General features: G+C 38.5%; 1 protein-coding gene across 9 annotated transcripts in view; it reads left to right on the plus strand.

The window, feature by feature from the left end:
* The window catches only part of LOC113444390 (uncharacterized), a 37,236-nt gene that overhangs the window by 12,753 nt on the left and 10,332 nt on the right, over positions 1-14,151 (plus strand). For 7 of the 9 annotated variants that reach the window (XR_015743736.1, XR_015743735.1, XM_087934002.1 and 4 more), the window contains exons 4-10: positions 704-788; positions 2,999-3,060; positions 6,405-6,584; positions 10,097-10,179; positions 11,215-11,291; positions 11,930-12,067; positions 12,845-12,889. Coding sequence is in view for 7 of the 9 variants with exons in the window: in XM_087934002.1 (XP_087790128.1) it covers positions 704-788; positions 2,999-3,060; positions 6,405-6,584; positions 10,097-10,179; positions 11,215-11,291; positions 11,930-12,067; positions 12,845-12,889 (670 nt within the window). In the remaining 2 variants the exon portion in view is untranslated. The remainder of the gene's footprint in view (positions 1-703; positions 789-2,998; positions 3,061-6,404; positions 6,585-10,096; positions 10,180-11,214; positions 11,292-11,929; positions 12,068-12,844; positions 12,890-14,151) is intronic. The other 2 variants (XM_087934004.1, XM_087934003.1) reach the window with 1 other exon arrangement.

Consider the following 14,151-nt stretch of genomic DNA (forward strand, 5'->3'; position numbering starts at 1 on the left):
ATTCCTTTTAGAAAATGCTGATCTAAATAGATAGTTCAGGAATGATAACCTCTAAGAGATCTTTTAAATTAGTCTCTTCTAGCATTATGAGTCAAAACTTACTATAGAATTGTTTTATTTTTATTCTTTTGTTAGGCAGATTAAAACAAAAGAGGCACTGAGAAATCATCAATCACTTACAAATAGAAAGAATGTATATACATATACACCTGTTTGTTTTCTGAATGAGATATGCTAAATAAAAACATCATCAAAACTAATATAAAACATAACAAATGTAGCATGTTAATGAAAAATCCTCTCAAATGCCAGCTATTCATCCTGTATAGGCTGGAATAGCAAATTGAAAAGCTGGGTGTATATATATGAGAATATGTACAATATTATTATACTGTTGTTGTCTAATCTCTCTCGGGTTCTTATGTTTTTCAAAGTTGATATAATTATAGAAACATTACTCTTGAGTGATGATATGAATCATCCCCATAGGATTCTGAACAATTAAGGGAATAATCTGATAGAACCCTGCTGGTACAAATAAGTTCTATAATGGGAAATAAATAAAAGAAAAATGAGGCTAGTGCAGACAACTCAAAAATTCCATTAGCTTTACAATGACCATGTATATAATGGCGTAATAGTGTACTGGGTACTGAGAACTTCACTACATATTTCAGTTCATATGATGTTTTCTTTTTGCCAGAATGTCTGTCAAGTTGGTTGTGCTTCTGGGTCTTTCTACCAGGTACCTGTTCTAGCAAGGAGAGCTTATTCATATGTCAAATGTGGTATGTTTTAAAAAAGAGTTGTACTTCAACTCAATTCTTGTTTTTGTAGCAAGATAAACAGTAACATTAATCTATAGATTATAGTTGCATTGGCACTGTAGAAGAATAGGAATAGGAAATAACTGTGTTATGATTTTAAATCTTACACAGATCTGATTTGAAATTCAGTGAAAATCAACACAAAGAATGTGGACTGACATCCTCACTGGCAATTTCTGAGCATTTAAGTGAAGGCTTGAATATATCCTATATTTGAACAATATGTATACATTAGGCTCTGTTCAGACCATTGGATGGATATTGGATGTGGTGGGCAATACATTTCCTTTCTATCTAGTAAGAATATTTACGTTTTTCACAAGTGGCACAAGAATATAAAGCGGGTGGGTGGCCTGGTTCGGCTCTGAAAAATCATCTGAGAGCGAACCGGTTCGCTCCAACGATCAGCTGCTGGACCCACCTGCCCGCCTCAGTTCCATACTGACCTTTACTTCCTGCTTTTGATGGTCAGCTGCATCACGCAGCACAGTGGATTGCCGCGCGTCAGCTGTTGAAGACACAGGGAGAGTGCAGGAGAAGGTCAGTAGGAAAGCATTTGCACACGCGCAAAGCATGCATTTGCTGTGCACGCCCAAAGCACGCCCACCAAGTCAAGCCCACTGAACCAGTGGTAAAACAATTCAAATCCCACCACTGACATAAAGGCTATGTATGTGGAAAATCCCAAGCTGAAAAAGCTTTGCTTGAGTGCTATTGCCTGCCAGAATGGGACGAATATTCTAACAAAATGAAATTCAGTGTAGAGAAAAGTAAGGTTTTACACTTAGGCAAGAAAAGCCTAACACAAAGGTTTGGTACAGATGTTCAGGTACAGATTTGGTGAAACCTTGGCTCAGTAACTGTGATAGGGACCTTGGAATCCTAGTGGACAATCACTTAAATATGAGCCAGTAATGTGCAGCAGCAACCAAAAAAGCCAATGCAATCCTAGACTGCACTAATGGAAGGATAAATTCAAGATCATGTGAAGTACTAGGACCATTTTATAAAGCTGTAGTAAGACCTACATTAGAATACTGTAACCAGTTTTGGTCACCATGTTATTAAAAAAAAAGATGTTGAGATACTCAAAATTTCGAGTGAAGAAAAAAGAAATAGATGATTAGAGGGCTGGAGGCTAAAACATATGAAGAATGGTTGCAGGAATTGAGTATGTCTAGTCAAGTGAAAAGCAGGATTATTGTTGACATGATAGCAGTGTTTCAAATTTTTGAGGGCTGCCACCAAGATGAGGTCAACCTATTCCAAAGCACCAGAAGGCAAGGAAAGAAACAATGGATGGAAACTAATCAAGGAGAGAAAAAACCTAGAACTAAGGAGAAATTTCTTAACAGTGAAAACAATTAACTGGAGGCTTTTAAGAAGAGACTGGACAGTCACTTGTCTGGAATGATATAGGATTTATGGTAGAAGGTCTCCAAAATCCCTTCCAATTTTATTATTCTGTTACAAGCCAATTAACTATAGGAAGAAAGTCTATTTTTCATTCAGAACAACTATTGGACAAAAACACATTTGTGTATAACTGAAGATGGGATATAGCCAGTGTGCACACATGTTGAGGACTCAAAATAATATAAAGCCTGAATGGGTTATATGACACTTTTGGATTGATTTGCAATCAGATTTGTGTATATAGGATTCGGACTTAAAGTGCAATGTAACTATTTTTTATTTTGGTCTAGCCTGTTTCTATAAAAAAAAATTATTTTGAAATGTGATAATTTGTTTTCAAATATAACGGCATTCAAATCCTTTGTGGTCCTTTTGGTTTACTTTGTTTTTACCCTTTCTATGTATATTTTTTTATATTCCACTGCTAGGCAGTTTTAGAAGAAATTAACTGTTCACAGCTTACTCAAGATAATAACGAAATGCTGCATGGATGAGTTCCTTTGCCTCTGACTTGTTCTTTCCATTTCTCTCCTATATTGCAGTGACAGGAACTACAAGGTCCAGTTTTAGTCTGTATGATTCTTGACATTGCATATGAATTAGGCCTAGTAGCTGTTATTTGTATATTTGAGACCCAAAAGTTTAGGTCATTTTGGTGAAAATTGTAAAGCCTCCTTTTTCTACCACTAAAGCTTGTTTGATGTTATGATGAGTGAGCCACTATGTGTGTCTTTCTTTACTGTTTCTATTTCCAGGCAAGATTAAAGAAGCTATACGTGATTCCACAAGAGCTGTTAATTTAGATTCTTCAAATCCTGTGAGTAATAATGAAGAAATTTGTGTATTCTAGCTATATGTTTATTGTTTTCCTGCAGTGAAGGTCTTCTCAAATCTTCTTTTTAATAGAATAGAATACCTTTATTGTCATTGCATTCTACAAATACAATGTAATTTGAAAGCTACTCCAGCACAGTGCCCCAAATACCATATCACAATCAGACTACAAAGTATTTAAAAATTAAATAATAATAATAATAATAATAATAATAATAATAATAATAATAGTAATAATAATTAAAAAGCTAATCTAAAACCTATCTAAAACATATAGTAAGTTAGATAGTTTAAAAATGCCACTATATACATAGGACTAAATCACAAATGCACTGTTTGATTCAAGACAATTATTGCCTTGGAAAAGAAACTGTTTCTCAGTCTATTAATTATCATTTTAAGACACCTATAACATCTCCCTGATGGTAACAGTTCAAAATATGAATGAAGAGGATGAGAATGGTCTGCGGAGATTTTTTTTAGTGATTTTGATTTTTAATCAACACTGTATTGGCCTCTCTCCAAGATTTTGGTATTTTTCCCTTTCTTTAATGTCTAAGTCCAATCCAATTGTCCAGTCATTTATTTCAACCAGTGTCTTTAATGTTTATTTCCAACAATCAATGTCCATAAATTTTCCAGATTCCTTCTGTTAATTCCTTTTTCAATTTTTCCCAAAATCACCAAGTAATCCCAGGGTAATTTCTACACACTTCTTTTTTATCTTTATAATATGGTTTTTTTTTCACTTTTCAGGGTTTTTGTATTATTATAACAAAGTTCCTCTTATTTTATATCAAGTTCCACTTTTAAAAGGACAAAGCACTTTTCAAAGAGTCACTGAAATGTTTCCTTTACCATTAGGTGGCGTTGTTATGTCCAAGTTCCACACTTTCTTTTCACTTTCCCCCTTTTGGGGCTTTTAAATTCCAATAATTCAATGATTCCAATTATTAACTATTTTTTCTTTTAACATGTTCAATTCCAACATTGAGTTATGCCTACTTAGTGCTAAAATCGTATATTTATCCAGTTTAATTTCCAAGTCTTTTATAGTGAAATATTTTCTTCTGACTTCTTCCTTCAATTTAGTTCTTTTCAAAGTTCTAAGCCACTTCCACCTGTTTCCAATTTTCTTCTCTCTCCCTCTGGTCTTTCTGCAATCTTTCCTAAAACATTCTTTATTCCTTAATTCCGGGGTATCTTAATGTCCATAAGTTGCATATGGTTCACACTTTGCTCACAACTTCTCCGCTCCAGTACAGTCTTATTTTCCCAGACTGCCTCCTTTTCATGGTGGCCATTTTTGACTACAGCTGCAGTTCATCTTCAGAGAGGGGTTTCCTTGTTGGGGAGGGGAGATGCAGCTCCCCTCAACCTTCCAGTGGATCCCTCTTTCTTCACCACCCCTCCAGGGTGGTTCTGGTATCGATTGGGACCCTCCGATGAAAGAACACGGAGTGAAACCACGGACGATCACAGATTTCACTCTGCCACAACAGGAAGACAACCGGAAGTTCCCAGCTTCAAATTGATTTCCTGGTGCAGTTTAGATGTTGAATGAAATAGTCTGGACCAGGAATGTCCAACTTGGGTAACTTTAAGATTTGTGGACTTCAACTTCTGGGAATTGAAGGGCACAAGCCTTAACGTTGCCAAAATTGACAACCCTGACCTAGAGCCAAAGTATATAAAAGATCCTGTCCTCTTAAATCTTACCCACTAATTTTGATTAGTTTCTTAACCTCTGTTTAGTGGTGAAGCTGGGAGGAATCAAAGAAATTACAATTTCAGCTCTCATTCTAATTAGCTGATGTCCCACAGACTTAATTTTTCTGACTTTATTCTGGCACCAGATATCATCAAATTGAACATGTAAGTCAGGGGTGTCAAACTGAATCAAACTGAGCCAGATCAGCATTGTACATGGGCCGGGCTGGTGAATTGGGGGAGGAGAGGATAGACACCTCCTGCAGCACCCTGCCGGCCAAAACATATTGGCTGGCAGAGTGCTGCAGGAGGATTTCCAGGCTGAAAATGGGGTGCAGGGGACCACGCACACCCTGTGCCTCATTTTGGCTGGCAGAGTGTTGCAGGTGGTCCAGGCCAGAAACAGGGCGTGGGGTACCATGCATTCACATACCCCGTTGTGGCTGCCAGAGGCACCATGGACCAGTCCTTTATTCTTTCCAAGCCAGCTCTGTGGGCCAGATTTAAGCACTCCACAGGCCAGATCCGGCCTGTGGGCCTTGAGTTTGACACCCTTGATGTAAGTTATGATCAGTGGATGTTGCCCCTCAAGGGAGCACAAGGACACCATTTGCAAATATCTTCCTTGGATAGGTCTGCAATCCCTTATCATCATGTGCTTTAAATTCAAAAAAATCAACCAATGGAAGAGTTTGCCTTCAGAAGTTGCAGGATCTTCATCACTGTAGGCTTTCGAGATTGGTCTGCCATTTGTCAGAAATGGTGTAGGGCCATGATGGCGAACCTATGCCACATGTGCACGAAGTGGCACACACAGAGCCATGTCCCTGGGCATGCGAGCCATCGCCCATTGGTCTTCCGGGTTCCGTTGCACTGGCCAGCTGGTCTTCACACATGTGGAAGCACTAGAAACCAGAAGAGCAGTTGCCCGGTGCACATGTGCATGCCGGGAAGACGATCTTCCGGTTTCTAGCACACACATGCGCACTGGCCACCTGATCTTCTAGTTTCTGGCACGCATGCCTGCGTGAAGACCAACTGGCCGGTGCACATACATGTGCCAGAAACCAGAAGATCATCTTCCTGGTGTGCACATATTCACCAGGCAGCTGCTCTTCCATTTTCCCACGCATGCATTCCCATTTCAGCACTTGGTGCTGAAAAAGGTTCACCAGCACTGGTGTAGGGTCTCCTGCTTGGGCGGGGGGTTGGACTAGATGACCCACAAGGTCCCTTCCCGATTCTGGTAATCTGTAATCTGTAAATAAGATTGGTATGCACTTTTAAATGCCTTTACAAAGTTGGTTTATTAACTCTATCTCCTTCTGAGATTAAAATTTTTGCTGTTTTGGTCTGTGCTTTCATGCAAACACACATAATAGTGTTCAAGAAATAAAACAATACTTCCTAATTTTTTACCCTGCTGATGGTGAGTTATTTGACAATGGGTGAAATATAGTGGCTTGAGAGCTATCAACTGGGACAAATTAAATTCCACAGCTAGCTGGGGATTTAACTCTGATCTTTCTTGTCCTACTTCAACTAGTATTCCTGTTAAAATACTGAGGTCACAGGATATTTTTAATTTGAGCTGAAATTATGTTTTCCATTTTCTAGGATGTATACTGTATCAGAGCTCTTGTATGGAGCTCAGCAAAAGAAAAAAGAAGAGCTTTGGTTGATTTGAACGCTAGTTTCAAACTGGATTCATCTCATATTTGTACTTTGATATTAAGGGGAGCGATTTTAAGCTCTTTGGGTAGCCTGCCTTCAGAGAAAAATAAAGATCATGAAAAGGTAATCCTGTTCTCTTAGAACAGGGGTCGCCAACCTTTTGGACCTCAGGGACCACCAAACTCATAATTTTAAATCCTGTGGACCAGAGACCCTGGGAAAATCCCCCAAAAAGTCTGCAAGAAAATTCCCCATGCCGTTTTTTTCCTACTGATTGATCATTCTTTATTTGGGATCGCAGGATACCATTTCCAGCTCCATTCTTGGAGTGAGGGGGCGGGGGAGAGACCTTTTGGCTTCATGCAAGGAAAGCAGCAGAAGTCTTTCTTTCTCTCCCCCAAACTCCGCCAGAAATGAGTCTTTGTGAGATTTATCATGCCGGCGCAGCTTCTTGGAGCCGGATGCCTTGCAAGGTCCCAAAGACTCATTGGGGGAGAGAAAGAAAGATTTTTGCTGCTTTCCTTGCATGCAGCCAAAAGCAGAAGAAGAAAGAAGTGGAAAGAAGCAACCCGCTGACCAGGCGAGGCGCATGGGGCAAATTTCCCCCCCCCCGCCCTTTCCCCCCTCCCCTCACTACCCCATGTTGTTTGCAATGCAAGTGACACAAGCCTTGTGTTCTCATGGGCCATGTGGGTGGCACAGCCTTGTGTTCCCATACAGTCTGGATTAATTGCTTTGGGGTGACAATTGTCTGCAGACCACCAACATTTTCTCTCAGACCCCCAGTGGTCCCTGGCCTATGGGTTGGCGACCACTGTCCTAGAACTTATATTTTAATATGTTTATTTCATAAAGGTTTGAGTGTTTTTTAAAACTGCAACTAAGAGAATAATCTTAATAGAAATACAGTATATACTGTTTTTGTTAGTACGAGGAATGGTTTATTCTCATATTTATGGACACAGCTACTGACAATGCTACAAACAATTATTTACATTCCATTTGCTCTTAATTCTAGTGAGGAAAATAATATTTCTTTTTAAAGAATTTTTAAACGAAAGTTTGTAATATAAAATACAAATGTAACAAAGATCAGAAAGGGAAAAGGAGTGTAATGGAAAAAGAAAGAAAAAGAAAGCATTGATCGCCAACTCTTTATGATGCAGTATAATACAAGATACAGTTACAGCCTCAACTTTTTGCTTTACCTATCTGGTACTGTAGATACAAGCCATTTCTTCAACAGCAAAGTTGATCTGGTCATCAAAATCTAAGATCAAAATTTCATTATTTTTTTGTTTCAAGCATAAAGTCCAAAACTAGTTTCCAAGTGAAAACAAAACTGGGTAAGCTCTTCTCTTTAATTAAAACAGTCAGCGTTGTCATCTGCACCAACTTCATCACTTTTCCGTCCATTTCGCTGTGGAAATTGACATGTCTGTCTTTCCATTTTTATGCATACAGGATTCTCCTACTGTCAACATATATAATAACGAAGTTCCAAATATTCTTTCAAGCTCTTTGTCCAGCAGACCTTAAAAAGAAAACCTTCGGTTTCAGCTTTATAATTGCTTTTTGAAAAGAGATCTCTAAGTTTACCTAGAAAAACAGACTTGATATCTTATAAAATAAGGCGTATTAATGAAATAAAGCTTGGACCCCTCATGGAATATTAAAACATTTTGAACCTTTAACCAAGAATAATACGAAGAATGCCTATTAGGGCAGTGATGAAATAATGATAGCAGAAATCAGCAAAATGTCTGAGTTTTCTCCATAGTCAATCAGCTTTTCAGTAATGTTTTGTCATCTGAGGCAATTCGATTCATACACTGAACATTTCTAAGAATTAGTGTTGCGTTATAGAAATATAGGTACGTTTTCCCCGTCCAGTTGTATCTGACTCTCCGGGGTGGTGTTCATCTCCGTGTCTTAGCTGGGGAGCCAGTGTTGCCCAAAGATTCTTCTGTGATTATGTGGCTGTCATGACCATATCGGTGTGGGATTCAAATCATTTAACAATCGGTTCTCTGTCCTAATGACCAGCTGGGTAGGCATGGCTTGGTGTGGTGGGGGGTCATGGCCAACTCAATGTACTTGCATCAAGGGGGGGGCTCTCCTCTCCTCATCACACCCAGCCCCTCCCCTCCCAGCCACTCCTTGTCATGGCTGGCCTTGTCTCCCCTGGCCTCTCCTCGCCATGCCTGGTTCCATCTTGTCCCTACACACTCTGCCACTCCTTGGCACTCCTGCCTTGCCTTGTCTGACTCCCAGCCTGGCCGCTTGCCTGGCCTCTCCTCACCACACCCCCGGCTTCTCCTCTGCCTGGCCGAATGGTAAAGTGACCAACTTTTTTACAATGAGAAGGAGGACACAAATAAATTGAAGTAAAAAACCAACGCTACTTGCACGCGGTGCACTCTTGTGCACTTTTGTGCATGGCACACTCTCTCAAAACAATTCTCCTGTGTGGAGCACCTGCGTCTCATAATCACGTCTCGCCGCACTGTACCGAGCCTTGACGAATCGCCATGTCAAATCCAAATACGTCACATCACACACAACGGATCGGATCGGCATCGATCAAATACAGAGATTTACAGATTAGTCTTCAACTATCAAAAAGGACTGTCCTCCCTAAAGAAGGACGGTTGGTCATCTTATGAGTGGGCAGTCTGCTATTAATCAACCATGAAGAAAAGGAATCATGATAAGTCTAACTTTGTGACCCTGGTCTATTGCCATTTTATCTGACTGCTTTACAAGCCTGGATTTATGTATCAGTTGGCACACATCTTACAAACTTATTTATCATTGACCTATTCTTCAACATATATGCATTTTTGTTTCAATGCAATGCCATCTGCTAACCATATCAACTTTACTTACACACTTGTTGCCAGATAAACTATTCTGTGCCCTATTTATTTTAACAGTGAAATTTTCTATTCCCCAAATTCTTTCAGCTATTGGGATTTTTTCTATTTTCTAGTTTTAAAACCAAAGAGAGTTGTACTTGCTTCAGGGTTTGCATATCACATGACCATGGAAGTGTTTTCAGACAAACTGGCTCCCTCAGCTAGGAAACAAAGATGAGTTTTAGAGTTGGACATGACTGGACAGGGGAAATCTTTACAAATCTTTGTCTCAGAATAATGTCGCAGGATCCAATGTGGGTCGGTCACTGGGGGGTGGGATGTCTTCCAAGCTTGAGTTCCTGAGTCCATCATCAAGGAACATCTCTTCATCTCTTTACCTTTAAAGATAAATCTTTATCTTTAATAAAAAGACAACATTTTACACTTCTAAAATCTAATACAGATTTTTAGATCCTGCCCGGTGGCCCCACCTAGCCAACTTTAACTGATCTTGCACAGTTAAACTGGATCAGACTTTGATAGCAATTTAAGGGGAAATCACCAGAAGTTATGAAGAGTGTTGACTAGATTAGGAAGTCAAAACCACACCCTGAAAGAAACTAGTAACAGACAAGTTCTGAACTGTGGCCAAGAAAACTATGTGAATCAAGCTTCACTTCAATGAGAATTTCTCAAATCTTACATTTCAAATGTCTAATATTTTTCAAATACTACTGTAGCTATCCAGATATGAAATGTGTATCTGTTTTTCATTAGGCCTTGGCTCTCTCTTGGGACAGTAAGGATTTCTGTGATGTGGAAGACTTTTATCATCCTAAAATGCTCTCTTTCTATGATAAGTGAGTATAATATAAGCTTCAGGAAAAATGTTATATGCATAGTGAATAGGGAGGCCTCCCCTTCGAAAAGTTTCACACATGAAAAGAGTTAAAGAAAAATCTTAATCTTACCTGCCAATCATCCCTAACCTTGTCAATCCAAATAGTTGGAGAAAGTCAGTGCCCAGGGAGATCAAATGCTAGTATCAGCAAGGAACAGGAATATTGTTTTCTTAAGTGGTTTCCAAAAAGAAAAAAAATACAACTCCTGTTTTGTCTCTGGTGTTTTTCCTTTATGGGAAGAACAGTTGACTCACTCGGAATATAAGCAGAGCCCTGACTTGGCAGTAGGATTGAGACTCAGGAAAAATGCAATAATAAAGTAATTTAAGTCAGATATACATTAGTAGGTATCTGTGGAGTTTGGTTTTGTGCATGTGGGTGGGTGCATTTCAGCCATGAGTGAGTGGAAGCAGTTCGTTTTTCCTCTATCTCCTCTTGTTTTCTCAATTCCCCTTTACTTAATATACATATATAAGAAATTTTTTTAATTCATATTGAATCTGTGACTCTCATTCTAAAACATAATTAATCTTAGCACGAGGAAATTATGATAAGATGAAATGAATGAGAAGAGATTACCACTTTGCTTGTTCCTGAGTAATTAAACACGATGGAGGGTTTCTGCAGAAAAGGTTGTTATAGGCAACATTGACTGAATAGTTGTCCTGGAAGTATGGAATGTGTAGTAGAGATAGTGAAGGATGGGCTTAAAGATATCCCCCCTCCCTTGAGGGAACTGGTGGAGTACTCAACTCATGTCTTGTGTGGGGGTGTTTGCAAGCTCCCTTTACATGTGCAGAATAATATCATCTACATGTGTCGCTTATTTGCAGGTGCAAACTTTTCTTTATCAGAACTGTACCTGTTTCAGATTGTGTGACCCTTTAAAGTCCTGATAGGGAAAAATGAGGAAAAACAGGGATGTAGCGAATTAATATGATGTATGTATTATAACTGCAAAAAGATAGTAAAGCTGTAGTAATTGTTTTACAGATTCTTGTGGTCTCTGAATGCTTTTCATACCATAACAGAAATCAACCTCTTTGATGGAGCTACATATGCAGCCAATTGTAAGAATGAGTGAATGTATATAATACTACTTCGCTTCTGTTTGTGAGTGTCTTACTTTAGTTGCATTATTCAGCCTATCCTTGATTATATAACCCTGATTAGAAGTGTTAGTCTACTAAAAGCAGTGCGGTGGCCTAGGGGTGGAGCTCTTGGCTCACAATCTGGAGACTGTGAGTTCGATCCTAGGTAGAGGCAAATACTCTCTGGGCATGTTGAGAATATATCTGCTGAGTATAACTCTGCATTGATGACAGGAAGGGCATCCGGCCAGTAAACACTCCTCTCTGCTGAGTTGCCCAGACTCCACCCCACAAGGGATTATAGCATCATTAAAAGGAGATAATGATGATTAGTAATTTTAGTCTCAGAAAAAGAATTTATACACATTATTTTTCCTTGGCACAGATGAGTTTCCTATATTTTACTTTGATTGCTTCACTATCTTGTGAATAATGGATTTTGCACTTACTTGATTGGATGTAGAAAAATGTATAAAGTATAGGGGTACAATTTTAACAGTGGAAGCTGTTCGTATAAGATTTATTTCTTTTTTTAAAAACTAGGAATTGGCTAATTCTTGTTCTTTAATTATTTAACTCTTTAATGCATTTTATTTGTTGTATTCTTGAATTGGCAGCAAACATAACTAGAGACGTGGTACAATCAAAGAAATCATTTAAATGTGGATCTCTTACAACATATTCCAACAATGCATCCTTAGACAGAAGAAAAGTATATACAGAAGCAGTCAGGCAATCAAGTATAGGACTTAATGGTAAATATTGCAAAAGTTTTTGAACAGAATAAGAGGGCAGCATAACCTTTTTTTCTAGATAACATCTTCCTGCACTATACAATAATGTAGTTAGGATTGTAGACTTCTAGGCTGTCTTTGTCAAAGGGCCATTTGATGATGATGATTTATAGCAAGCACCACTGCTCCAGGGACACTTAATTTCTCACAATCTTGCCCTATTTTACTGTGAATTTTCTATTTGCTTAATGAACTGTGGATATATTTGTGTCTTGCCAATTATAGAAGCTATTAGAATAATAGAAGAATCACATCAAATTAACTTTAATTAAGGCCAAAGATAACTAAAATATGTATTATATATAGGTTTTCTCTGACTTCACAGAAATTAAGGTCAATAGTCTGAAACCCCCGAGAATATCAGAATTACAATTTCTTTTATGTCGTATTTAGATGCAAATAGTTCAGCTGTGGTCTAAATTTTAGTCAGCTATTTTATGGAAGGGCAAAGCTCTCCGGAGTCACAGATGTCCTCAAAGTTTCCATGTATCCAGGAAGATGGAATGTGCAGTAGTATTCCAATTGATTCTGTGTTCTTTCTAGTTATATTAGGTCGCATATTTATTCAAATTGCATGAAGCAGCTTATTGGCTTTAAATAATTATTCAGTTATCCCAATGTCGTCGTGTTTATTTAATGCAGCAGGAAGATTATACAAGATACATTATTCATTCTTTTTTTTCCTACTTATTGCTATGTCTTTTTAAAATATACTTGGACCTTGGCCTGGTATTCTAGTGAAGAGAGACTCGAGTTCTTTTTCATCCATATCACGAGGATCTGGTAATTATTGCCATTATTATTAATACTACTGTTTTTGTTAGTGACGGATTTTGTTAGTTATAATAATTCTTCAAATTTAGCATATGAAAACATTAACATATTCAACATCTTTCAAATGATTTAACAGAAGCTTAGAAAAGAAACCTGAGAACATGCTGAATTCCCACATAATGCATATAGGGATTCCTCCTCTTACAACCGTAATCGAGCCTTGGCAACTACAGTCAAAGTCATGAGGGCCATAAAGCAAGTCATCACACAACCAGTCTGATTTTACGATCTTTATTTGTGGCATTTGTTAAAGTTCTGCCACAGTTCTTAAGCAACTGGGACAATCATAAAATGAATAGTATGGTCATTAAACAAACCCATTGTTCACTGTGGCAGCTTTTGTTGAAAACTGGAAGTAAATGCTGGTTTCTGGCAAAAATGTCATAAATCTTGATGTGATTGCAGGATATGGCAAATGGCCAAGCTATTGCAATTGTGGACTCTGGTTGTAAGTAGTTTTTGGTAGGTCTATCATAACTTCAAATGCTTGCTAAGTGATCAACATAAATCAAGGATTATTTGTAGTTTAATCAAGCCCACTATACAACACAAAGGCTACAGTTTCACATACATTTGACTGGATTATTTCATGGTCTGAATTCTGCTGAGTTTATCACATCTTGAAGACTATAATGAATGCATTAGTTGAATTTGAAGGAAGTCACCAATAAAAATCCTTATAAGAACAATTATTTAGGATAATAAATAATTCATTTATGATTTACAGTAAACATTATCTCAGATATATGTAAGAGTAGGCCAGGGGAAATTAATCTAAAATGTGACACCTAGAGTTTTTGTATTTATTCATTTGACTCAGCCTTCCATCCTTCCGAGGTTGGTAAAATGAGGACCCAGATTGTTGGGGCAATATGCTGACTCTGTAAACTGCTTAGAGAGGGATGTAAAGCACTATGATGCAGTACGTCTAAGTGTTATATATATTGGAGTGGGCCTAATATAAGGCTTACCCCAAAAATAAGCCCTAGTGAAGGGGGTAGGCATGGCCAGTATAGGAGGCAGCCCTTCCCTTCCCTGGTCATCTCATGGAGGCTAAGCCCCTTAATCGTGGCCCCACAGTTTAGCTGAGCCAGCAAGGGACAGGAGTTGCCTCTCATTCCATCTCTCTGGAGGTGTTTCTGGCCCATTCTTGCCAGTGCCAGCCCTGCCCACAACTCCAGGCAACCTCACAGCCAAAGGCGCCTCTATTC

Source organism: Pseudonaja textilis, chromosome 5 (genome assembly GCF_049901715.1).
Source record: "Pseudonaja textilis isolate UNSWEBS1 chromosome 5, rPseTex1.2, whole genome shotgun sequence".
Lineage (NCBI taxonomy): Eukaryota > Metazoa > Chordata > Lepidosauria > Squamata > Elapidae > Pseudonaja > Pseudonaja textilis.